Source organism: Haliotis asinina, chromosome 5, assembly GCF_037392515.1.
Source record: "Haliotis asinina isolate JCU_RB_2024 chromosome 5, JCU_Hal_asi_v2, whole genome shotgun sequence".
Classification (NCBI taxonomy): domain Eukaryota; kingdom Metazoa; phylum Mollusca; class Gastropoda; order Lepetellida; family Haliotidae; genus Haliotis; species Haliotis asinina.
Genome location: NC_090284.1, coordinates 74,483,870 through 74,511,182, shown reverse-complemented (window position 1 = coordinate 74,511,182; position 27,313 = coordinate 74,483,870). Strand labels below are relative to the sequence as shown.

Here is a 27,313-nt window from a genome sequence, read left to right as displayed (position 1 = left end):
CCAAACACAGCGATCCGGTCAAAGAGCATATCCCAACAGCGTTCCAGTTCTACAGACTACCCCATCACCGACCCAAACGTACAGGACACCCCAACTGTGCCTCAGTTTTTTCAGAATATCCTAACAACGCCCCAGTCCTGTTATATATCCCAACGTGGTCCCAGTCCTAGAAGATACCCCAACAGCAGCAACGTAATCCTATAGAATACCCTATAGCGCCCTATACCACTAATAGCCTAAGTAATTATAGACGATTCTCAAATTTCCCCCTATTTTAAGGCAGGATCCAAGACGCTGAAAAACTGCTTCGTCTTGTAAATACAGCTACTGTCCTACTTGTTAATTCCTGAGAATATATAAGCCTTGACTTAGTCCATCAAAATGTATCATGAAACCCGTTGATACAATGTAATGATACAGTAACGTGTATGAAAACAAAACCCATCAGTCACCAATGTCACATGGTATAGTGAACAGACCCAACTACAGATCGGGGTATCTTCCCTCCATTGACCACATCCGTCCATTGCATATGCTCCACAACAAAACTGACGTGTTACATTTTCGTACAACTTTAATGTGGAATATAATGGACACTTTTGACTTTGTTGAAAAAACCGTTACGATTTCCACAGGAGAAGAATATTCTGTACTGTGTTCTCCCATTACAGAACATCAATACTTCTCGTACATTCGATATCCTTCTGTGAATGGAATATACTCCTACCGAACGATCTGGGTGTTTGGTACTTGGCGTGTGACGAACCTGATCACCGCGCGCCCTAACAGCCGTTTCATGAACAAGTCTGTTTCTTTCTCGACACATGATGCTGTTTATCTGGAAGCCCCACTCGCGATCGGCTGGGTCGATTAATCTTTCAGACTGCACTGAACCGGGGTTCCAAATTGTTCTCTGTGTTCATATCTCGAATCAATAGCCAACTCATGTTTTATAATCACGAGTATGCACGTCCGTGCCGCCAACTAACAGCCACTACGAGTTGACGTTGTATCAGCTTATTGTGGCAGATGTTGCTATAGTGAGGACTGTGAAACATCAATACAATACACTGTAAATATATTTTGCTGAATTTTCAACTTACTCTGAAGGTGCAGATATTACATATTGCGGCCCTAGTGAAATTACAGCGTCTCAGCGCTCACAATTTCACATTCAATTAGGGTTTGATTACTTAGGTATTGTGGGGTATAGTAACAAAAGCAGGATGAAAGCTTAGGTTATTCAATACATTTCTTTTTCAACCAAGCCCACGCTCATCATACTTTCCTGTTCTGACGTGATGTTCTTCAGACGGGGATAAGATTCCACTTTCCTTAGTCTCACCATTCTAGCGTTCATTATAATTTTCTAACGTGATGTCCTTCAGGCGGAAGTAATATTCCTCTTTCTTTTAGCTCACCAAGTCCAAAACCCATCACACTTAATAGCGTATCAAAGCCGTGAGGATTTGTTCTTACAGATCACTCTGTCCATGTATATTAAAACTAGACTAACGAGTATCTGAATATATACTACAAACAAAAACTAGGTTAACAACCTAAAATTTGATCGCCATGCATAAACGTATACTCTGAGGTAAACATATGCAACTTTTTTGTGAGCAGAAACATAGGCACTTTCAACCTGTTAGAATTTGCAGTGATGCAACTCATTCAACATTCATTCAGTCTGGGTGAAAAGAAACATTGTCAAAAACAGCGAAAAACAAGGGTCCTGAAACACACCAGCACCCTTGTTTGAATCAAACCCCTGACTAGTGTATATCGCCGACAAACTTACCATGTAGCTCGTGGCAAAAGCTATAGACTCTCTCTCTGTCATTCACAGACTGAATGAAAGGTTCCCGGTCACTGGTAGACTACATGGCAGACCTGGCTTTGGGACACCAAGAAAAACATCAGACGCCTGATGTTGTGTTCCAAACCTTTCAGAACCGATTCACAACTGCCAGTGCACATTTGCCACAAACTACATGGGAGGCCTGTCTTCCACATTCATTGGTCTGTTGTGTTTGCGCGTGTAAATCAAACAGGGCGCTGGTGTGTTTCAGCACCCTTGTTTTTCGCCGTTTTTGACAATGTTTCAGTTCACTCAAACTAAGCTTATGTTAAATCAGTTAATTCACTGCAAGTTCTAACATGTCGTTTAAAATACACTTTGCCCACAAAAGGTATATATACTGAGTCAAAAAATAAACTTCACAAAATTTAAAATTTAAAAATAATGAATATTGTTTTTCTCTAATGATGCATCTATGTATCCGAAATGGGATCCCTATCTTTCGACTCTCAAAAAACGTTAGCAAAACTCACTCAAATCCATCCATTGCCGTTAGTGCTAAATCAGGTTTTGCACGTGCAGACGATCACGTGATCTTGACATCGAAGTTTTCTTCATTTGCACTTGTTTGCATTGGCATCAAGAATTGAAAAAACACTTTTAAACCCCAGTTCTAACGGTACTTTAAATGCAACGATTGTCAAATGTGCAACATGAACGTGCCGTTGGCATGTTGCAAGCGGGAAGGTCGGTTATTGACGTCGCAAGAGCAATGGGATGCAGTCGTCGTACTGTATATGACTTGCGAGGTCGTCGGCAACAAACTGGCACCACTTATCGCTCAAGGTCGGGTCGTCCACGTGTGACGTCACGAGCAGAAGACCGTCAAATCGTCCTACGTCACCTACGTGACAGATTTCGACACACGAACCAGGGCCGAGATGTTTAAAGGTCGACTGTCCTCACAGACCATTCGGAATCGGTTGGAGGCTGCCATTTACGTTCTCGACGTCCGTATCGTGGGCCAATATTGACGCAGTTTCATCAACGTCAAGGTCTGCTGTGAGCCCAACGTCACCTCCGATGGACCCAGAGAGACTGGAATCGAGTGGTCTTTAGCGATGAATCCAGGTTTACCCTCAGATTCGCGAACGACAGGCACAGAGTCTGGAGACGACGTCGTGAAGGGTATGCTCAATGTTGTGTACAGGAAATCGACAGATTTGGGGCCGGAAGTTGCATGGTGTGGGGTGCTTTCTGTGGGAACAACCGTTCCAGACTTCTGGTCATCCGTGGAAACCGCACAGCTGCTGCTTACCGCGACTAGGTGCTCACCCCTGAACTGGTTCCTTTCATGGCGGCTCATGGAACAGGTCTACAGTTCCAGCATGATAATGCTCGGCCGCATACCGCGATGTTGACACGAATTTTCCTTGAACACGCTGGAATCAACGTCACGGACTGGCCATCGAGGTCCCCTGACCTTAATCCAATGGAGTACGTTTGGGATGCACTTGGGAGAAGGCTTCGTGGTCTTTGGAACCAACCTCAGAATTTGCAGGAACGTGGCGCTGCCGTGGAAGAGCAATGGCGCAGTATCCCCACCCACGGGTTCACAAACATCATGTAGTCGATGAGGAGACAGTGGTGAATGTGCGGGGCGGCCATACACAATATTGAACTGAGAAATTGCGAATTTTTATTCTTGTAACATGACATTCTGTGTAGCCATGTTTTGGAACGGCGGTGTAGCCCAATGGAACTGATTGTGGCACTGTGAGTGTATCGAGTACATCACACAGATATCAGCAATGAAATAATAACAATTTAACCATCTCACCATCTCTCGTTCTTTCATAGTTCCGTGAAGAAAGAATGTGAAGTTTCTTTTGTGACTCAGTATATGAACCTGCCACGTTTCAGGATATTTGTGGCAAACCTTGAAAAGGAGCCTCAGAGAGACCAAGGACTCAGAACCTGAGGAAATCTAGACATGTAGAGATGGTTAGGCAGTAGGGGAAATAATGTGGTTCAGGCGTTGGGAGAGAGACTAATGTAAAAGCTTTCACACACGTTTACATGAACACGAAAAGTATTATTTTCACAACAACACATTTTCCTAGAAGTTTTTGCATCACATTTTTGTACAAAATATCTTGGGACTGTGGGGAAAGGCTGTGTGGGTGACTTACTACTTGTCCAACAGCTGGCAAACCGTTAATCTCCACCATGTTTGTTCCGTAGCAGATCACGAAATATTTGCCGGTGATGCTTCCTCCCTGATTCAGAAATGTGCTGCAAACACTTGTCCAACATTTCACAGATACTATATTCTGAAGTTTATTATCATTGCACCACATGTTACTTTGGTGACATAAATGACAGATAATAATTATAATTACATATTTGACAAACAGCATATTTTGTTCATAATACATATGACATTTTTGTAAATGACTGCACAATTACATACAATCATTAGTACATTTGATAGCTCGTCAAAATGGGAAACAACTACATGGTACTAAAACTTAAATTTTTCCATGAGAAATGAGTTGTCTCTTCTGTCTGTCTTGGACATTGTGCAGGTTCTGGCAGCGCGTTTTCTTTGGTGACATAGGGCTACCCATCTGCAGCTGCATGAGGGAATTCTCACAACTGTCCTGCTCAGTCTGGATTATCTCAATGAACTTCGTGAAAGACAACAGTTCTTACTTGACAACTCCTCTTTGTAGATTCTTGGAATCGGCTTCGATTATGTGCGCTCTGTCTCCTTCAACTTTGCTAAAAACTTTTCAACAGTAATCTTAGCTTCAATTTGTATATTATGAACATCGTTGTAAAATTCTTCCAAGGCATTGTTTTACTTTTTCACATGGTAGCTGGACATAATATTCGAGAGCATTTCCAGTGTATTTATGTCTGACGTCTAGTCTTTTATCATGAACTTGCTTGCGTCCAGCAAATTACAGTTTCAGTCCACCTTTCGAATTCAGAACAAATTATACACCAACCAAAATATTAGCGACAGCTATTTTGAAGCACTAAGTGAACAGTGTTCACTCCTACAAATTAACTGACTAAAACTATCTCTAAATGTCAGAGATGGCCCTATCGTGTGACCTGTCAACACGCATGGGTGATATTACACCTGAAACAATAGGTGCTACACAAGACAAAGATCCCTTTAATGTTCACCGAGATCGTAACGTTAACTCTCACACACAATCATTATTGACTCGTCCTATTGCTGCTGTCTCTTACACCACGATCTTGATATTTTGTCTATAAAGGGACTGTCAGTAGGTACACGTCCGACTGTAAATATATAGCATTTATGTGCTTGGGTACTGGAACGGCTTGGTACGGCACAACAGAACGAATATCGACAAGGAAGTTCGTAAACAACTCTGAAATATAAATCTTTTTCCAATACAATATTGACCGCAAGATACTAAGTGTTTGTTTAACTGCTGCAACAGTCGATGAAATCGAACCTAACGTCAGTAATAGAGATACTACCACAGTACACTGATAGGAGCAGTGACCGGATGTATAAATATGGTCTCTGATAGGAGTTACACAAAACTGTAATTCAGCCTCTGAAACTGAACATACAAAACATGTAAACATTAACATACTTTCTAAATGCTGTCGCAAATACATGCTTCAGATGGATGATTTCTGAACTCCCAAACTGTTGAAGATCTTTTATCGATGCCCAGTTAAAATTAATCAATTATGGGACATTGTGAGATGTGTAATTAACCATCGTTGATGAGGAACAAGAAGTGTTATACACCGAGTGAACGTGTTGGTTGTAAATTTGGTCACTTCATGGAAGCGTGAAAAACATTATCATGTAGACTGAATAAACATACACATCCTACATAAACATGAGAATTCTACACCAGCAATAAGGTTGGAAATGTATGATGTTATTGCCGCTGTAACATGTTGACAAGGTGACATTTACACCTTCACAGCTCTATGGAGGCAGTCAGCATCCTTGGTGTTCAATCGTCAAGTCGATACTGTTGAATACAATAACTGCACAGCCATGGCGAGGACTGCTATATGATAAATTAGAATCCTTCCTCATTTCGGTGTGACACAAACAGTTTCATTGTGACTGTACATGTGCTGTTAATTCATGACCTATAGAACGCTAGAATGATGCCATGGCTATTTACATGGCCAGCACAGGTGTGCGCCACATTCTGAAGTCCTACGTGGGTATGTCTACATAAAATTTGAAAGCGGAAATCGGCTTCGATTCGCTTCCTCGCAGGACGAGCGGTGGGGAGACACTATAGGTGTATGTTTCAACGGGATGTACCGACCCCAGGGTGGCGTATCCAGTTGTATTATGCGAGTAGATGTATAAAATGACTTTGCAATGCAGTCTACATTTTTGCGTTGTAAAAGGGACCTTCTCGAACCAAATCTCTGCAATAATTTCGTAGAACCTGATATTAATGACACATGAAATAATGGGTGAGTGAGTGAATTAAAATTTCAAGGCTCATCGGTAATACTTCAGCCATACCCTAACTAAAACAAGGTATAGGTGTATAATGATTAAAAATAAAATTCTACACAGCTGTCAAAAAACATGACATTGTTCATGACGTCACGTCACCATGACAAAAATGAAAAATATGAATCCCAATGTGTTCGCCCTGTTAGGTAATAAAACGTGTAACGTTATCCTAGCTGACGTGCTGTTTAAATACTGTGGAATACTGCATAAAGCAACGTAAAAACAAACTCGGGACTTCCAAAGCTCCGTCAAAACAGGGATAATCTGCATCAGGGATAGGTCACTCGCTTGCTTTCTTTACCATTTGTACTAATTAACGTGTGCCTCGTCATGCTCCAACACACACAACAACGACATGGTGGTAATGTTGTGCCGATTTGAAAATTTACTACAAATCTACTGTCCTAATACGGACACCAATTATTTGACTTAAACTGAAGTGACAAAATAGTTAACTTGTCGTCCACGTGTAGGATTTCAGTTGTTACGACACTCAGCGAACGTAATCAGCTGTTGAAAATAAACCGGGTTCAATCTTAAAATATGCCACCATATTGGCTACACTGGTTACGTAACGACCTGTGACATACGTTCAGGAGCTTTTCGGGGGGTTTCTTCTCCCTCAGTATAGAGTCTCCCTGGTCAAAACAAGAAAAATCTGTATGTACCACGAGAACAATTATCTGTGTTGTAAGGATGGAAGGATTTTCTTCCTTAAAGGAAATAATGTGTCTTTCGAGTTAATAACAAAGTTTGTGAAATAACAAAGTTCAATGTTTTAACTTTGTTTCCCACTGTTCTACATGACAACTAATGAACACTTCAAGCCTCGATCAATGGTTTCCTAGTCCAACCGTATAGTTAGCCTTGTAATCAAACCGTTCTGCAGGGTTGGGAGCAGTTTGTCATACATGGGAAATACGTCATCAGAGAAGCAGGGAAGACAATTCTGAAAAAATATTTACTGAATTTTTATCACATTCTCGGGAAGGTTACTGAGGAAGAAACATTTCAAAAGAAGACATATGTGTACCTCTTTTTGTTTTTACGTTGTTGTTTTTTATTTCTTTTTACTTTCTTTTCTGTTTTTTTTTGTTTTTCTTTTCTTTTCTTTTACCTACAGCTTTTATTTGGGTATAGCTTGTCGACTGATTTAGTTCTTGTAGCCTGTGCTTGCCCTTCGATCCCAAGCCCGCTTGAATTTCCTTCCATTGGAGCGTACATATGGAACAGGATTACTTCGTGGCACACAAGTAACAGTGCTGAAGTGTCTTTATGCTTCACAGGCCATTCTGAGACCTCATGCCAACACAGTGTGCTATTCCTTAGGATCTCAGTGCTAGTTGGTCAAGAGTGATGATCTCCCCGCCGTTGGTCAGTGTCCAAGTGCATCAGAATCGGATTCAGGCCAAGGGGTTTAGTTTCGATTTGAACCACTCATGGCACATCGACTGCCTGATACATTTCACAACATGCACAACAAACAATCCATATGACTCTCTGACAATAAGAAAACGCTTCCCTTCATGCTCATCAATGTTTCAGTCGCCATTGTCACCATTTCACGTTGTTAAGGTTCAATTGGGCAATCGACTGTGTCTCATTCAAAGAGAACATGACAAGACTTTAGTTTACAGGAGGTTGAATAAGTGTGAAACCAAGGTCTCAGTAAATATTTTAGGAAAACTAAGGGTTTTGATAAGTTTAAATGTTTGAACGTTTCGTGTGTTGGGTGTAGACGTCAAACAATTATTCCGTCCTTTCATGGACGTGGAAGATTACTTTCTCTAATTTTAGAATGCAACGACTGCCTGATACATTTCACAACATGTAAAACAATGTACCCTTGACACACTCAGTGAAACAGCTGCTTGGATCATATAACATCCATACAAACAATATTGAAATAGAACATATCATATTTAAACAAATATTACATTCTGTTACTTGGACGTCAGAAAGGCAATGCTCTGTATTGATGTAAACATGGACATCAGAAACAGTGCACGATCCAACCAGTCGTTGTCCCATCCCTTATTTGCCGTCCGCCATCCTTACGGCAGTCGGCTTGACGCCACCTCCATCGTTGAGATATGACGCTATGTACAGAAATGTTAACATGTGGTACTCTGATGTTAAAGAAAATTGTCGTACTTTCTTCGATTCTATCACATATTTGAGTTTCACAAGTCGTTTACCCACATAAACATCTGAGAAAGATGGACTGGATAGGTTGCTTTATGAATATATAATACATCCACGGACGTGAACGTGATCGTGTTTGGCATCATGTGTTGCACCGTTGCATGGTAACGCAGTAAACAAGCGACAAGGAATGGAGGATGCTTCAGACCTAAGGGGCGAAACGACAATTTATCAGAAGATCGATTGAGGACTGTCTGTCAACTTTGTACAATCCTTCATAGAGATGATTATACAAATGGACTAGAATCAATTTGCGTGTTTTCTGTGTTGTGAACATAAGAAAACAGCTGGATGTAGCTCTTCGGCCTGTTTCGCGATACGTTTATGTGAACAGTCATGCTGATGAGTCCTCAGAGTCATATTGGCACTATGTCATGTGGTATTCTTGACTGAGTGGTGCTACAACAGCCGCCACAGGACATCGTAGTCTCGTGTTCATATCCATTGTTCAGGCGTCATGGCGGTCTTGTCCTAATCGCGGTTAACCTCATCAGAAGAACTGACGAAGTAATAATGACATTAGCAGTATTTATGTAAAAAGACGTCCATGGCTGGTACATACTGTCCGAAGCAATGTAGTCTTACTGTATCTGACGAGGCAAACATTTGACCGATGAGCTGAGTCTCGATACAACCAACACAAACCCCCGACATTTCTACCAGTGACGCAATTAAACTTTGACTTCAATACACATTTTATACTTGGAGCTGGCTATCTTCTTTATTGACGTTCAGCTGTAGAACTTGTACTCTAAGAAAAGAAACGCATAAGCCATTTTAGAAGAATTTATTGCGTTAGTGAGCAAATTTTTCGTGTAATTTCCATGGTAATGGTGCCAATTCACAAGTTTGTAAATAAAGCATTCGCTAACTCGCAGAAAACGATCGGGCGATCTTGGGCGGAACTGGTCTGCAGGAAGCGAGGTATGGTGCTCTGTAGATTGCGACTCCTCAGCTATGGCGATTTTTTCGATGTGCGGTACTCAGTATCGGCATGATTATTTTTTCCACCCAAACCCAATGGCAAAATGAAACACAGTGTTTGCCACATGCCCATTTTTTCCGCTTATTTGCAGGTGCATTTTGTTTTGCATGTTTTTTTTTTGTGACACTTTGGCCACCATTTCTTCAAAGGCTTCTCATACAAAGGAAGATTGTCTATTGTGACAATCCAGACTGTCTATTGTCTCCATCTAGACCGTTTACTGTGACCACCCATCCGTCTTTTATGATCCTCCAGATGTAACACTGTTTGTTAGCCAAGATCAGTTTCATTCTGCTTGTACCGCGAACAATGTAAACCTCTGAACGTCATCATTTGGATGCACATGCAGTATATTATGAAATTACTTTATAGAATAGTTTGCAATCCGTTACCTTTTCACAAATACACAATGATTGCCAATATGAACATGACAGAGTGCCAGTACAACCCCTGCTAGCTGTCCAGAATATCCTTCTTATAGGTTTGTTATATGCATATGTTTGACTGTTCTGGAAGCCTAACACTCATGGGAATAGAAGTAACAAGCACTGTTTCTCTATGTAAGCATTTGAGTTTACAAAAAATAAGAAATGGAATGTCTCCTCTACGATTAGCAAACTTCGACATTGTTCTTTATTCGTCCATTCTTATACGTCATGACAGCTTTGTAATCTTACTTTGGTGAGATCGATGAATACCACGCATGCGCAAATAGTTAATTAGAGTTTTAGAGATGTGCGGCCAGTAGAAGACGTCAGCGTGATGAGATCGATGTGAGAGCAGTTGTCACGGACATATCCTTACATCTGCACCTCTTGCTTTGCCGCTGTGAGATAATGTAGATAAATTGTGCGGCCCATCCCACCATGGCGCCTTGTGTTTCGCTTTACGGACTTTTGTGTCTCGTTGTTCTTGGATTTCAAGGTAAAAGTAGTACAATATAGCTAATTCTGTTATTGTATATATTACTACTAACCACAATATTCGTTCAGTAGTTCAACCGCTGTTGGGAAATGTATAACTTTATCAAGTGATGATTAAGGACGGACGTCTATTATTGACACAATGAAAACTGACATGCAACTTCTAGTGTCAAAACTATTGCTTTAAGATCTCTACAACCACCAACAATGTTTCCTTTCGAAACCTTATTTAATTACTTAAAACTTTGTTTTTGCAAAACAATGCTTCTGATATTTCAAAGTATCTTGCCTTTGTGTTCAAACTATGCTGTTATATACATTTAAAAGATCTGTTTGTAAAATTGTTCAGTCTCGGTTATCTGTAGAATCAGATCACACTGGGCGTAAAGACCAAATATCTGTGTAATATACAAACAGTGACGAAGCAAGGCATTTACGAAAGTTAGGAGTGTCCTGCTCAGCCGACGGTTCTGACCACTCTCACAATTGTGTCTAGATCTGACCATCAAGTGAAAGTGGATCAGACGATCTGACAGTTTGTGTACTGCTTTCATGAAACTAAAACGATATGATAAATGTGAATTCCGCTTACTGCGTACACTAAGCAATTCACAATTTTATGGGGAAAAAACCCGAAAAAGTACAATAGGAAAATACAGGATATTTAGGAACTAAAGCTCAGTACTGAAACAGTCTGAACTTACTTCGGACGGCGACATCGAAAGTCTCATCGATTATCTACCCGACCCCAACATCCGGGGGTCTTGTCTCATTGCATCTCCATGGACACATGAACGTTCCAGTATGATTTCCTGCTGATATGAAATATTGATGCTTCCTTGCAGTATGACAATAAAATGTTCGACTCCCCGGATCAGCCTCACGTCAATAATCGATTCCTTCCTGAATTCAAAACGGCGTGATATCGATTTTATTGATTATTTCCTGTTACCTATTCCATCGATAGAACACGCTGTAAATTTTACACACATGATATTTGATATTGCTCACATTTTATGTTCTAACTGTGTCTCATCCATAGCCATCTGGTCTGTGTTGTTTAGCGCTGATCGACTTTCCATCCCTGAAGGCGATCTGTGAATACTCCAGTGTGGAACAGTGGTTGAAATATTGAACATCAGTCTCAAACCCATACATTAATCCCAAATCAAATAGGCCCATGAAAAATCTTTTTGGGGGATTCATGTCTTGCTGAACTAATATGGGGGCAAATCATTAACATTAAGTTCGGGTTGAAAGTTTGTTTTAGGCTGTTTGTGACGGAGGACCTGACACGGCAGTGCATGGTCATGTAAATATCTATTTTGGGGGGCAAATTGTGTGACTAGTGGGTGCTACCCGTTTGCATATGATTTCTTTAATTCACACCGATATCCGTAAATACCCAAATATACGTTGGCTATATCCTGCCGCGAACACTATCCATTGTATGATAAATATATGATTACTATATGTATGTGTTGATGGTACTATTATAAACACTCACGTAAATATTCTAGCCTCTTCACGTTAGGATGCATAATCACTTGGAACAGTGTTCTGGCCATATGTTCATCCAGGGTGTATATAGTACATGTTTCAATGTTATCCCAAGGAACAGGTTTTGGGCAGTTTTCGACATGCTTACCCTGGTGGTGGCATCACTGTTTGTCAGTGATTGAGTATAATATATAAATCACAATTGCTCTCTTGTACTGATTTCTAATCATGTTTAAGATCTAAGATGCCGATAGAAACAATCATCCGCCGAAACAGATTCTGTGGCACAAAACGTATTTTATTCGCATTGCCATTGTGGTAATCCACCTGTCAGTTAATGCCAGTGATTTGCTCCTGCAAGTCGCTGTGTCCATGGAGGACAATACACATGCATTCATACCTTTGCACGTTGTTCAGTGTTCAGCTATCTGTTTGAATCGCAGCTTACAATGACACGTTTTTATACACTTGCTGAAATGGGTCAGGCTGTAGGACCTTTGGAATATGGTTAAACTCGGCGGCAGGTTGCTGTTCGCCTTAATGAGAGTCAGAGTGCTTTTGGTAGACTGTGGCAGGGATTTCATGCCAATAAGTCCGTGGAATATACACGTCAAAACAGTCTGATTCCTTAACGCAGCACATTTTCAGACAGAGCATTGTAATGCTACCAAGGGATGGATATCCAGGAGCACTGTTTAAAGGAAGAGAAAAGGGCACGAGTCGCTCATGGCTTGGGCTTGGCTAGCTCCTCCTGGATACACTCCGCTGCAAGTGGTCGACGGCAATCTTACCGGACAGCGTTATCTGGACAATAATCCGGCTCCTATAGCGGTACCATTCTTGACAGCCATGCATGGTTTTTATGGTCGACCTTCTTTACTGCACGGCATCAACGCTAGGTCTCATGTAGCCTGGATTGCCACGGAAATCCTTAGGCAACAGGGTGTAGAGCGGATGGAGTGGCCACCATGTCAGCTAAACCCCAACCCAACTCAGCATGCCTGGATGAACTCCGTCAATGTGTGTACACACGTCACACATCACCAGTGGATCTGCCAGGACTCCACAAAGCTCTAGTAGAGGAATAGAATGCGATTCCGCACGTTTTCTTCGTTAAATTGATAAGGAGCATGAGAATCAGGTGTTCATGTGTCTTGGACACGCAAGGAGGGTATACGCTATTTTGAATGACCGATTGTTTCATGTTTGTCACCTTCATTCTGGGGGCTTGGTCTATGCAAATGTTTGTAAGATCTGTTTGAACTATCTGTTTGTATATCACGATGTGTCACATTTCTTAAATATTATGAAGACATTCTTTGTTCTGTTATCTGTGCGAAACTATTCTTTACGTATATGACGTGACCCTGTATTAATGACGACTAATATGACACATGTCTGGATCGCAGAAATACATTGACGAAAGAATCATGCACTTTCATTTGATAATACTGACTCTATTTATTGAGTAAATTCTAACTGTTTAAGAACCTAAGCATGTGTAGGATAAAGTAAAAATATATTCAAGGAAGAACCCTGTAAAATAGGACACTGTCTACTGTCAGCACTGAAAGTGTTCTTTCACATATCACCTTTCAGAACAAATATATCTGCAACATATGTCATATTTGCGATTTCACTTTCTCAGTAAAATACAAATTCTAATTCATTTTTGGTTGAGTCCCATCCGGGATTAGAACACACAAAGTCAGCCGCCTAACCGCGACTTCAACAAAAATGAAAGTCGGACAACTGGTAGTCTAGACTGCGTACTTTGTGTGGAAGTCGCGGTGGCTGAGCGGGTTAGGTGGCTGACTTTGTGTGCTGGCGATTAGGTGCCTGACTCTGAGGGTAAGGGTTCGAATCCCCCATGGGACTCAACCAAAAAAGTACTAGAATTTGTACTTTACTGAGAAAGTGAAATAACAAAAAATGACATTTGTTACATTTGACCACTTTCTAAACGGCATCGTGTAATCAAATATATGCGCACCGGATTGTCATTGAAATTTCATTTCCCTTTGAATATTACAACGTCATACAAAAGTAATACACATCAGAGAGGTGGATGAAGTAAAATGTGTTAATGTGATATCTCTTTTGTGCTCATGACTATATGCTTATGATATTGTCTGAATCCTGCTATGGCAGGTATGTCTGATGATTGATTATAGGGGTGGCGAAGTAGCCTAGTGGTTAAAGCGTTCGCTGATCACGTCGACGGCGCGGATCGAATACCCCACATGGGTATAGTGTGACCAGAAATTATTGAGAATTTTAGAAATATGTTTAATTGAATTTCTAGTAAAAACAACCTTGACCGGCTGTAAAGTACTTGGTTTCATTCAACAGAGACAACTCCGTTATTCCTTTTTCATTAGGTTGTGAAGAGTTACCCCCTTTGTTTACTTGCTAGCAGACGAGATTTTCATTGATCCTCAGTATGGATGATTTAGTGAAGAGGAAGTTGATTGTAGAGTATTATAAAAAGGACATCAGATCAGCTGAAGATATTTCAAGTAGAACAGGCATTACTTTCTTCACAGTTTATCGTGTTTCGAAAAATATTGAAAATGGATACGGCATTGAGCACCAGGGAGATGCAAGCAGACCAAGAAAATTGACCGTCGGTGACAGGTGGCGGTTTGGCATTCTTGTCTCTAAAAACCAACGAAGAGTTTAGAAAACTTAAGGCTGGATATGACTGATAGAGGAAATCTGTCTGTCTGTAAGAAGGCAATTGAAACTGACCTGCATGCAGTGGACTGGCGGAAAGGTCGAGGAATTCCGTCACTGGTCATGAAACCTGACCCAAATAAACAAAGGTTGAACTGGTGCTTACAGCATAGAAATTTTAAGTGAGACAGTGTGATTTTCGCCTCTGAAAGTTCTTTGTGACTGTTTATTAATACACTGAAGTTCTGGACCAAACAAACTGAAAAACCTTTGCATCAGTGCCCAAAGTACAGTTTGAAGTTTAAAGTAAGGGATGGCATATTCCGTGATAGGAGCAACGCCCCTCTGTGTATTTGAAGGTAACATGAATAGTGAGCGGTACATTTACTTCCATCTGCTCACGTGTTCTGTGGAAACTTTTGGATTTTCCAGCAGGACAACGATCCATTGTTATACTGGCCAAGCTATAGCCCTGACCTAAATCCAATACAACATTTTTTGCGACTTATAAAAAACATCTGACAAATCTGAAATGAGAGAAGAAGTGGTCCGGCACTGGGACAGTATGGACCACGACTTTTTAACTTCTTTGATCAGTAGTATGTCCCACCGCATTGACGCCTGTATTGACTTGACAAAGTACTAACTGTTCACCTGTCTTTGAATCTGCAGTTATGTTCTGCTAATATTCACATCTAATACGTGAGTAATGAGTGAAAAACATGAATTAATTACAATAATTTCTGACCATACCATACTATGTGTGAACCCATGATATGACGGAATAGCACTAAAAGCGGCGTAAAACTAAACTCACTCTTATGATTATCGAAAGAGGTGTATTTACGAACCAAGAAACCCTGTATGTAATACATTACATACATTGCTCGTCTACTTGACATCACGTTACGACATTTTGCAAAACGAATGAGAGTGTGAACATCTTTCCATAATACATATGTTTGGATTTAAATAACTACTTCAAACACGGTCAAATCCCAGGTGCAAAATCGTTTTGTGTTGGCCTTGTAATAAAGTGATTACTCCAATAATGAAAGATGAGTAGAGAAATGCAAACAGGCATCCATGAAACTAAAAACGACTCGGCGCAATTTGACACAAGTAACACCACTATTCATTCCCAGTCAGACTGTGGTGACACCGAACTTTTCAGAACGAACAACCTAAAGTCTTAATAATATTTCATGCATTTCGGTGTCTTTCACTTGATCATGTTTTAAAACGCCCCCAAATGCGAAGAAACATTTCAACCAAAGCCAACAAATATGTAGGTTAATTATGCTCAACATCCTATCTCAAAGAACTCATGACAAAATACACCCCAACACTCTTTAATCCCAGACCCAACTCCTCTTAACAGTCCGCAAGATCCGCTGAGCTTCATTCAGGCAAGTGATCATTCTCACATGCGACTCCATGTCTGCAGAACTCAATATCATGCGTTATGATTCTCTCACAAGTTTCAAATCTCTTTTAACACCTGCTAGCTGAAGAACATCTATTGCTAACTCTTCAAACTCACAATGTATATGTTGTTGCATATCAGCCACTGAATTTATTGTAGCGCCATGAACGTGCACAAGTGCGTGAATGCAGGCGCATTATAAACGTCCATTGTTAGTGTTACAGTACAGGTAACCTCTCCTTTCTCCTTCCAGGAGTTCACGCAGCCTTGTCTGGTGCAGATATCAGAGGCGACACAGACGGTTACTTCTTCCTGACGGACAGCGGATGTACATGCTGTGCAACGGTTACCGTGACAACCAGTGGTGGAGGATCATTTACCATAGAAAAAGACGGAACTACCCTTGTTTCGGACACCGTCACGGCTCCTTCTAGCGATATAACATTGCCTTGTACGGCCTTTGGAAACGCACCTGGTATGTATACTGTCACCATGACAGTGAGCCAAGGAGGCAACTCGCACGCCGAAACCATGGTCGCAGTGTATGAGGAGACGTTGGTTGGCTACACAGTTAGTGCAAGTCAGCTCATTGCCCCTCCATACACGGAAATCACATTCAATATGGAAGTGTCGCAAGGTACCAATGCATTGTTCACCGTGGACTGTGTGACCAACATCCAGCTGATGAAGTCCTGTGATGGGAATACACGAACGGCTACCTACAGTCAAATGTTCAACGATACCGGCAGTCACGTGATTACCACAATGGTGTCTAACTACGGCAGCAAGTTGAGTGAGGTAGTCGTGGTGACTATCATCCACAATATGAACAATGTAGCAATAACTATAGGAAATAACAAACCACAAACGACCGAGGACCCAAACATCAAGGTGACGATGGCAGGTGGAGCCCAGCTGCCGATGGGTAACCTGACAGGTTGGCACACCTGTACCTCTAACGGATCTCCTGAGGTTGTAGATCTCAGTGGTCTGACACCTGGAGGTGAGGTACCTATACCATGTGTCTGCAGCACCCAAACCAACAAAACCGTCACGGTCAATGTCAGTACAGAACTTAGCACCATCCAAGAAACCTACGATATCTATTGCTGGGACATGCTTAACATAACTGTTACCCTCGACAAGGACGTGCAACCTATTAATGATGTGATACCATTCATTATAGAAAACGTCCCCAATTATGGAATTCAGTGGAATATTGATGCATGTCAGAATATTATGATAACAAATACTGACTCCTCGAATTATGCCAGCCCTTACACGACTAACCCTGTGGACCTCAGCAGTATTATCTACACAGAAACAGGGAACTGCACTTTTCATGCAACGTTCTGGAACGAGATGTATATTGTTGTTCTTGATCTCACCTTCGAGCTGAGTATAGGAGTAAATAATCTCACTGCTGAACCAAGCGCACTGGAAATACTGACAGGCGATACTTTCACCGTAACTGTTAATGCAACAGGCTTAGACATCTTTTGGGCTGTTGATTTCACGGAAGCAATGGTGGTTCAAAATGGGTGCTCTGGGCTTGTCGCGGAACACAATTTTTCATCTGCTGGAGTGTACACCATTGAAGTCATGGCATCAAACAGGGTCAACAACAAGAGCACCTCTTTCGAACTTAGCGTAGCATACCCAATAAATGGATACACTGTTACACTGACAGCACCCACAATCCAGTCTCATGAGAACCTTGAAATCAATGCCGCTCTTAGTGCATCGCCAAATGTCCCAATGGGAAATCTTACAATCACAATATCTCCCTGTGGTGACACAGACTCTAGTCAGTATTTGCCTGTAACTGCTGGTTCTACTGAAAAGTACAACTGCAACTTCACAAAACAAGGTAACTACACTATTGGTGTTACAATCGCATCTCTCGTTTCTTCAGAAAACTATACAGTTGAAGCTTTCGTCTGCGACAACCTGGCAATAACCATAGATGTAGACAAGACCGACTGGGCTGTGGGGGATACGGTGACCGTCAACATGAACACCCTACCATTGTCTGGCTTCAAATACAGAGTCGACATGGGAGATGGTTCGACCATCCACTCAAATGAGGCAGATTCGGTTTTGGACGGTTTGAATACCTTCACTACAATCCCATCACAGGCCTACAATGCACCAGGAACATACACTATCAACCTCTATGCATATAACCATTGCTACTCTGTAACATCATCGGTAACTATTGCCGTTGAATATGGGATCCCTCCATGCAACTTAGTGGTAGCACCAACCCGAAAATTAATAACGCCGGATGACACAACAACCTTCTCGTTTGTGACACAATCGGGGTCACCAGCGAATAATCCAACGAATGTCACATGTACGTGGAATCTAGGTGATGGAACACCTGTAACTGATCAGCTCACCAACATGGATTTTGTCTCAGGTGCAACGGGTTACGTCATAAGACACGACTACACCACTGCAGAGGGATCTGTGAACTACCAGATAGATTGTCAAAATCGGGTTAGCAATGTAAGCTTCAGCGGGACTGTTGACGTGGTGATTGTTCGGGCAGCAGATTTTAGCGTCAATTTTGAAGTTGTTACACCGCTGCCCGAAGGAACATGCACTAGTTTTGATATTACTCTTAACTTTCACAATATATCAACAGTGCCCAATAATGTAACGTATACGGTCGACTACGATGACGGCAGTGGGGTATCATCAGAAACTGCCCTTTCCTCATATGTTGTGTCTAAAAGCCTCTGTAAACGAGGCGCCTACCCCGGCGGAGTTCTGACTGTTTTCTATGATGGTGTGTCAAAGGCTAACCCCATATCGTATTTCTTGGGAACTTGTTCACTCAAACTGATTGGGTCAACGGTCATGGGACTTGTAGGAACAGATTCCTTCAGTTTCACACTTACGAATCACTTAGCCACGGAACAAATAACGGTCCAAATAGACTGGAAAGATGGAAACACTGAAGATAAGACTCTGACTGGTGGGCAGTCTATGACTGTCACACATACCTTTGCTACTCATGGTTTCAAGAAGCCTTCATATACAGCCACTACCAGCTTGGGTAACGACGGCGCCTCACTGGAAGAGGAGCTCTACCTCATGTATCCTGTGGACAACCTGGAGCTTGAGATCCCAGTACCAGTTCTTCTTGGCGTGACCTTGGAGCCGAATATAATATACAGCGGAAGTAACTCCTTGATAAACATAACCTGCAACGTCACATATGATGCAACTACCAATGAACTTATGACAGGAGTTGATCTAACACCTTCCAGTAGCAGTGCAACAGCCGTTGGGAACATGTACATGGTTATCCAAGAAGAAACCATAACCGTGGTGTGTTCCAATCCACTCACCAGCAAAACCTTGAATGCTACTTTTGAAGTTTCAAGTGACTGCTTCCTGGCTCCGGACATATTTGAATCGATACATCGACGGATTGAGACCCCGATGAGGGTCTACAGATCTTCCTTGCCCACACTTACAGCTCGTGTAAAACTAGCTGATAAATGCAAGAATACAACAGAATTCAACTTTCAGTGGACGTTTCAGAAACAGAATCCGGTCACGCTAGAATTTGAACCCTACACTACTATCGAAACACCAAATAGGATTTCCATGAACCTCGCCACCACTTCCATTGAAGAAGGATTTTATTTGGTTCAACTTTACATGAAGCTGGTAGAACGTGAGAATGACTATCTGCAAGACAAACAGTACATGAAGATTGTTAATCCTCCACTTGTGTGCAGTATCGTCGGTGGAGATTTCATCAAGCTGGGGAAAGGAGAAACACTTGTTCTTAACGCAAAAACTAACTCTTACGACCCTTTGAATGGAATTAAACAGGACAGCGGGCTGGACTTTTCCTGGGCGTGCTACAGGATTGACGACTGCGAGGAGGTAGAATCATATACGCTGCCCAAGAGTACCGACAAAAGCTATCGAAACAAGCCAGATTGTGGCCTTACCTTTCAAACTGAGGGCTACATTGAAGTAGATACCACACCTTTAGATGCAGGAAAGTGTTACGTATTCGAACAGACAATAAGCAAGGACTCACGAAATGCCAGTGCTATACAAGTGGTCAACGTGACGGCTGTGGCACCCTGTAAGATTGCAATGATGTGAGTATATCGCATTGTTTGATTTGCAGTAAGTCGATTTCACAAAAATCAAAGTTATGGAAAGGGCTTGTGTCTTATAGTTCGTTTTCAATAAATAATTAAGATAATTACATTACAGGAACACGTTTTCTGATATTCTTCTTTCAAAACATGTATAACAGGAAACTGGACAAATTTAATGATGTCAGACGTGGACTTGTGCCATAGATATCCGTGTTTTATTCAAATGAAGATGGGTTAGTATTTGTATTGGTTTATGACTAGTAACATCAGTGAGAAAGGATGCACCTAGGTTTGAAAACAGCTGGTGTAATCAACATGTGATATGGATTCATACACACATCTTACCACATAGTCGCACTCGGAGCCGGAGCGGGAATCGTGCAGTAGCGATACATACATGCACGCATGCATCCATCCATCCACTCACCCACCCACCCACCCACCCATCCATCCCTAAGTACCTACACTCCTACCTACATCCCTGCCTGCCTGCCTGCCTGCCTACCTCCCTCCCTACCTACCTACCTACCTACCTAGGTATAGTAGTGATTCATACACACATACGTATCACATAGCCGGAACCGCATAGTAGATATAGTGTAGTGGTTGTGGAAAGGGCTTTTTTCCTTGGAGTTCTTTTAGGAAAGCCTGTAACTTGTTGTTTGTGCTTCAATGAACAATATTTTTGTTGTGATTGTAGTCTTACAAACGTTAACGAAATCATGATTTCGAGTATAAGTGGCCGTTCATAGCCAGGGTGGGTGGACTGTAGGGCTGAGGGGTCACCCATGTTGTTCTGGTCAGGTAGGGGGTCATCACTTTTGTACATAATAACTTTTAGAAACATGCTTAACAATTATGGAGAGGTGAGCATTGATTTTTGCTTAAACCCTTAAGCAAAGTGTGTGTGTGTGTGTGTGTGTGTGTGTGTGTGTGTGTGAGAGAGAGAGAGAGAGAGAGAGAGAGAGAGACACTATCATCTGTTATCTGCCAGTATGTGAGTTAACATTTATCGTCACATGAGCTATATTTCAGCAATATGTCAGTGTGGCTCTGCTAAGCATGTGAACTTCACAGCGTGTAAGTTTCAACAGAGGATACAGTTCAGAGTAAGAGTATTTATTCCTCATGTATATACAGTAACTTTAGTAGAACATATACACGACTCACCGTTATTTTTCCAGGTGTGTGCAAAACTGCATGGAGAAGGTGACACCCGAGGAGCCAACGACATTCGAAGTGAATATAATATGTGGCAATGCCACAAAGGAACAACTAGATGCTGCAACATATAGATGGACTCTGGCGCAGTTTGACTTCTCTACTAATCAATTCAATGACATTTCCTGGGACAGTAACTTCAAAACGTGTAAGTGGTATTTTAATGATCGGAATACGATGCATCGAAGCTCCTACACTCAAACACGATATATCATTACTCGTATACTCTAACAGATATATCGTAGCTCCCACACTCTATACTGTGGCTCTTCATCCAAAATCAAACTACTAGTGTAGGCAATTTGTCGTTATGGGTGACACATTTTAGCCTTTTGTTGTCCACTAAATCGGTCTTGCCATCGCAGCTGGTTATCAGCAGGGCAACAGGTGTGATAATAGCACTTGACGCATGACGTAACTTCCTCTATTTGTAAATCTTGATATCTGTTTACTGACCAACCATTGTGACTGTTAGTCACATGTATCCTAAATATATGTGTACAGTGGAACCCCCTTAAACCGACATCGGTTGGGTCCGGCAAACAATGTCGGTTTAGCGAACTTTTCCTTCAATCAAAGTCTGATGTCGCTGTTTGATGTCGCATCGTGTTATCAAAAGGGCAAGCCAAACTTATTAGGTCTTCTGATTTAATTCTGATGTAGTCAAGTTGTCAATCCGAATGTCTTAAACCACGGCATCGACGAATTCCTGTATTTGCAGGGTGTGTGCATATGATGGCAAAAGTCGTATATAACGCATGTTATCTTTGTTTGTTTAAACTGCTAGACAACCTTTTGTGACAAGAAACTGTATTGATTAATGCAACAAAAGAAGCATAGAACGTCTTCCGATTGTTGGTTTCAGCTTCATAATAGTAAACCATTTCACATGACACCCCATGGCACACCGTTGAACGATAATTTTCAGTACCTACCGTCTCGGTGTTTGAGTTGAAGCGTGACTATTTCACGGCCGGGGCGAGCTACAGGCTACAGATTACAGCGGAGGCTGCTGGGCGTCCCGAGAACATTGCATACAAGACATTAGTGGCCAATGAAAAACCTAGAGGCGGAACCTGTGAATTCTCACCACTGCAAGGTAAGCTTTAAGTCTTCGGAATCTGAATTGCAAAGAGCACTTACGTTTGAATGTATTTTACAGGTAACGACGACCATTATCCGTTAAAACCATTGATCTATCCAATCTCAACCGCGTATTGTATCGCTTATTTAACTCACTACAACAACCTGCTCTATCACATGTTTAACTCACTACAACCATATGGTCTATCACATGTTTAACTCACTACAACCATATTGTCTGTCACATATTAATCTCTTCACAACCACGTGCTCTGTCACACAATCAATCATTGGATCCATCACATGTTAAACTCACCACACTATGTGATCTGTCATACACCTCCCCTTTAAGCTTTAATTTTCATTCAAACAGATGAAAAGACTCTCTTACCATTAACACTGATATTTAGCTGTCAAACTACCGGCTGTTTGTCAGCTGCTATATTGCTGACATGTTGTATCTATGTAGGTGTGTTCCTGAACACGACATTCTCGGTAGTCTGTAACAACTGGATGGATGAAGGTATCCGAAATGAAAAGGATGACACAGTTGACATTCAGGAACCGCTCAAGTTTAAGCTGGTACAGGACGGCAGCCTCATAAGCACAACAGGTTTGTGTCTATTCTCATGCAACGAATGCTGATATGTCAGTAAGTATTTTGTCTTCTTGATAATATGAGTGTCGTTTTCAAATGGATCAGGAAACGTTACCTCGTTTGTCACAATGAAGAACAATGTTGACCCTCAGACACTCGCACCTGCTTGTCGCTGGTTTGATTCTCATAGTGGGTCCGATTAAAATAATTAGTCTGTTTGAAGCACACATTCACATCTGGGAAGTTCTTGGCGTTTTTAGCAAATATCACCACCTTGGCCATTGAGGCGACACGTCACCATGACGTCATCATACAGAGCCAATGGTTGTAGCGAATAGGTTCTAACCTATGCCACGAAATGATGACAGACATGACGCCTTGTTAGTGAGGAGGATTCTTGTTACACCTTACCTTTATTTCCTCCTCAATTTCCACTGCAGACTTCACACGGAAAGTGTCACATGCCGCCGTGGACTTGAAGGTCGGAAGCGAGGCTAACAATTTCGACACTGTTGTTGAAATGATCATCTATGACGCATTTGGCGGCGAGACTGTGTTTAACGTGACAGTCAAGGTGGAGTATAAACAGTTTCCTTTTTCCGTTGAGATTTTGTCTCCAGAAGTGTCCTTTTTTCAACGTCACCTCTGCTTCCCCTTGCTGTTGTAATACATTGTATATTATAAGTTGTTCACTGGTCGCTAGGGGGCCATGGGCTCATGTACCCGCGAGGCGTGTTTATATTCCCCGAGCACGCAGGACGAGGGGAACATATACAAACCTCGAGGGTACATGAGCCCATGGCCCCATGAGGGACCGGTGAACAACGTATATATCTTACCGAACACCTGAATTTTAATATTGAACTGCTTGAAGCACTTCTGTTGAATCCGAGGCCAATCGCCATTTTGCAGACGACACAAGGTAAACAGATTTAGAGTCATCTCCCTTCCATCGATTTTCAATCGCTAAACATCCGTAATTTCCGTGCTTGGTGTGTGATTCAATGTCATTCGAGGCAAAGAAGTACTACCATGAAGCACCAGAAGACTTCGGAATTCCCAGCGGGGTACATTGAAAAATATACATCGCTTTAAGCGAGGTACATTGAAAATAGTAGAATAGCGCTTAGCCAATCGGAAAGTGACATTCATGTGTGAGGTAAGATAAAGATGAAATATACTGTATATAGATTTAATATATTGTATATAGATGTAATATGTAGAGCCTATGATTCGTCATTCTCTTTGTTGATACGGTTCCACGCACCTTTGTTCTTAAGGCACAGTTTGTTACCAAATCGACAAGGCTCACATGAATGAAATGACAAAATGGTTTTATATAGGCCAATTGCCTGTAACCAATAGTTACTCATGTCACTATTTCCTTATCTTATCTTATCATGTATCTGTTTCCTTCATCCTTTGTGAACACAGGTCGAGAACAGCATGCCCCCTGTTCCTGCCTTCGGGACAGCTGCGGCGAATTTAAGCCCGGAGGAACAAGAACAGCAACAAGCGAAATACTCTAACTACCTGACGGACGCTAAAAATACTGTCAGTAATTCAGAGGGCAACGGTGCACCTCTTGACACAGCGGTCATTATATCATCATTAGCTCAGGCAATAAACACCGCTGTAAGTATATCATTCATGTAAAGGACATATATCTAATCTAAATCCATGACACTGGGAAGTGTTCCACGGTGTTTATGCAAAGGTTTCTTATGATTAAGGCATTACGGAGGATGGCACCAGTTAGGTAGACCTTATAAAAAGTGTCGTCAGACATGATTTTCTAAGGCACATTTCCGAGTTTTTCACAGTATTTTGTCCCTTACACCGAATACAATCTGTTTATGAGAACATTTTTTCTCATTTCGGGAAGCTTTCTAGTAGGCAGCACGTGTCGTAGGGAGTTGACATTGGAAAATACGATGGTCCTTTGACATGAAAGATCGAGGGAGAAACAAAGCGCTGTTGAACTGGATATTGGCGGAATACAAATGTTACATGCAATCCTGCTGACTCGAGTGTACATGCAGTGTGTGTAAAACAATAGCAGTCCATCCGATTACTCCGTCTAGACGTGAAACAGGGGGCTTTCTTGTTGCTGCCCACCATCAGTCACTTCCCACTCGCAATCTAAATGTGATTATCAAAGAAATATTAACATGAAATGTCGATTGTATAATGAATTCACAGAGGCCGTTCAACACCTTGTCAGTCGATGCCCTTCCTTGGCACAAACAGCATGTCTTAAAATACGTGATGGCTCGCTGCTCCTACTATCGTCTCCACCATGCCCGTGGCTCCATCCATGGTACAACCCTGAACATGCCCAGGGCGTCATGGAAAATAATACTTTCACACTTCTTTGGAAAAGGCACATATACAGCCTAAAAAGAATTCCTGTAGTAAACCTGGTCTTCTTTTTCACAAAGCCAATAGATTTATTTATATCATTGATCTCGCCTTTGAAATGCCCTGCTTACATCTCAAGTACACTGTCGGCAGACTCTCCATCTTTCTCGGTGCTTTTGGTTTGGTACCTCCTGATCTCTTGGCGCGCAGATCAGGAAAGTGCCCGGCTTCTCTCTTCTGACTCCCTGGGTAATGCAGAAGGCTGCAGTGTTGGTTAGTCTACATATTTTCTGGAAGGTTTGTGGTGGGTTCGACTAGGCGCATTTCCTGGGAGAAGTCCCATTCGCTGTCTGGGCTGTGTGTCGAGGGGGCAATGACCCTTGGCTAATGATAAGCCTTGCGAGCCTCATTGTGCCAGGACCCTCTCTGCTACATATGTATTTTTAATCTGTAAGAACATAATAATAGAAAGTGAGGGGCGTTCTGCTATTTGCATTCATTTTTCACAGCATAGAGCTGGAGGAAGAAACTGTATAAATGCAAAATGTCCTATTTTACCGTTTTAACCCATTACCCAACTATTTTGTTGATAGGAGTTTCCGACAGTTAGTACTTATGACGTTACCCACGTCACCAGTGAAAACGCAGATGCTGAGTTGTCCCGAACACTGGAAGCAGGCACACAGGTCAACCCCATGTTAGAGAAGATCCAGGGAGTGAGTATAAAGAGACTTTATGGACGCTCTGTGCGTCGTCTACTGAAACAATGTGTTGTGAGGCAGTCTAGCGTAAAATGCAACTCTCTGTGCCATTGATCTTGGTGCAATTCCCACAAGTACTCATTGTGAAGGCATTACTTTTTAGTGATGAAATATCACTGAAACTGTCGTAAAAATAATTTATAAAATGGTATGACCTGGCTGAAATAGTAAAATAACATATGCACTGAAAACATAAGAATGAAGTTACTCAAGCATTCCTTGTATTTAGCGTAATGCTTTTCGAGTAAAAAAATCCCCTCAACTCCCTTTTACCGTTTAATGTTGGGATGTCGACAACTCTATGTCTTCCTTCAGTGTGTAGTTACATTCAAAGGATCCACTTCAGCCACACAAAATTCAGTTTCTGTTTATACATGTAGTACTAATTGAATATTATACTCTTTAAAACAGGTCAATGAGGTATTCGTTAATTCACTCAAGGAAGGAATTGAGAACGAACTACAGCTGTTGGAAAATTCAAGCAAGACGCCTAGTGCCGACACTATTATAACATTTGCATCCAGCATGGCCACAGTTGTGGCAAACCCGGCGCTCCTCACTGGTGATGCCATCGTACGTACTGACAGGGTCTTTGTCTGGTTGGGGTTCACAAGTGCACTGTCACCACTGGATGAGTCATATTGAAATTTGCAGTTCCTCCAAAGATTTCCGCTATGAAAAGCAACAGTAAATACAAATGTTCTGTTTAATCATTTTTAGCGAGACCAATGTGTATATTTTCCCGTATTAGTGGACTCGTTTATTTGCTTCAGCGATGCACATGTGTGTGACTGTTTGGGCATTTCTGTGTAACGGGTATATTTTGTAGTTTGGTCTGTTTTAACCGAGATTCAAGTATCTAAAACTGTACTGCTTATTGTCAGAATATAAAGTCAGGAAAAAGAAATCTAATAAGAGGATTTTTTTATCACACTTCTATATTGCTTTGCATGTGCTGGAATATTATATGTTTTATGCGTTTTCATTCTAACCAGCGAGAGTTTGAGGCATTTAGTAAGTGAGTTTAGTTTTACGCCGCATTCAGCATTATTCCAGCTACATGGCGTCGGTCTGTCTGGACCAGACAATCCAGTATA

At 41.6% G+C, this 27,313-nt stretch overlaps 1 protein-coding gene across 2 annotated transcripts in view; it reads left to right on the top strand.

The window, feature by feature from the left end:
• LOC137285267 (polycystin family receptor for egg jelly-like) overlaps positions 1–27,313 on the top strand; it is a 46,414-nt gene that overhangs the window by 4,322 nt on the left and 14,779 nt on the right. Inside the window, exons 1-9 of one of the 2 annotated variants that reach the window (XM_067817584.1) lie at positions 10,353–10,458; positions 16,313–20,189; positions 21,377–21,561; positions 22,342–22,512; positions 22,966–23,109; positions 23,535–23,668; positions 24,529–24,729; positions 26,049–26,171; positions 26,628–26,789. In XM_067817584.1, the coding sequence (XP_067673685.1) occupies positions 10,401–10,458; positions 16,313–20,189; positions 21,377–21,561; positions 22,342–22,512; positions 22,966–23,109; positions 23,535–23,668; positions 24,529–24,729; positions 26,049–26,171; positions 26,628–26,789 (5,055 nt within the window). In that variant the 5' untranslated portion in view covers positions 10,353–10,400. Of the gene's footprint in view, positions 1–10,352; positions 10,459–16,312; positions 20,190–21,376; positions 21,562–22,341; positions 22,513–22,965; positions 23,110–23,534; positions 23,669–24,528; positions 24,730–26,048; positions 26,172–26,627; positions 26,790–27,313 lie in introns of those variants that run through there. The other variant, XM_067817583.1, reaches the window with a different exon arrangement.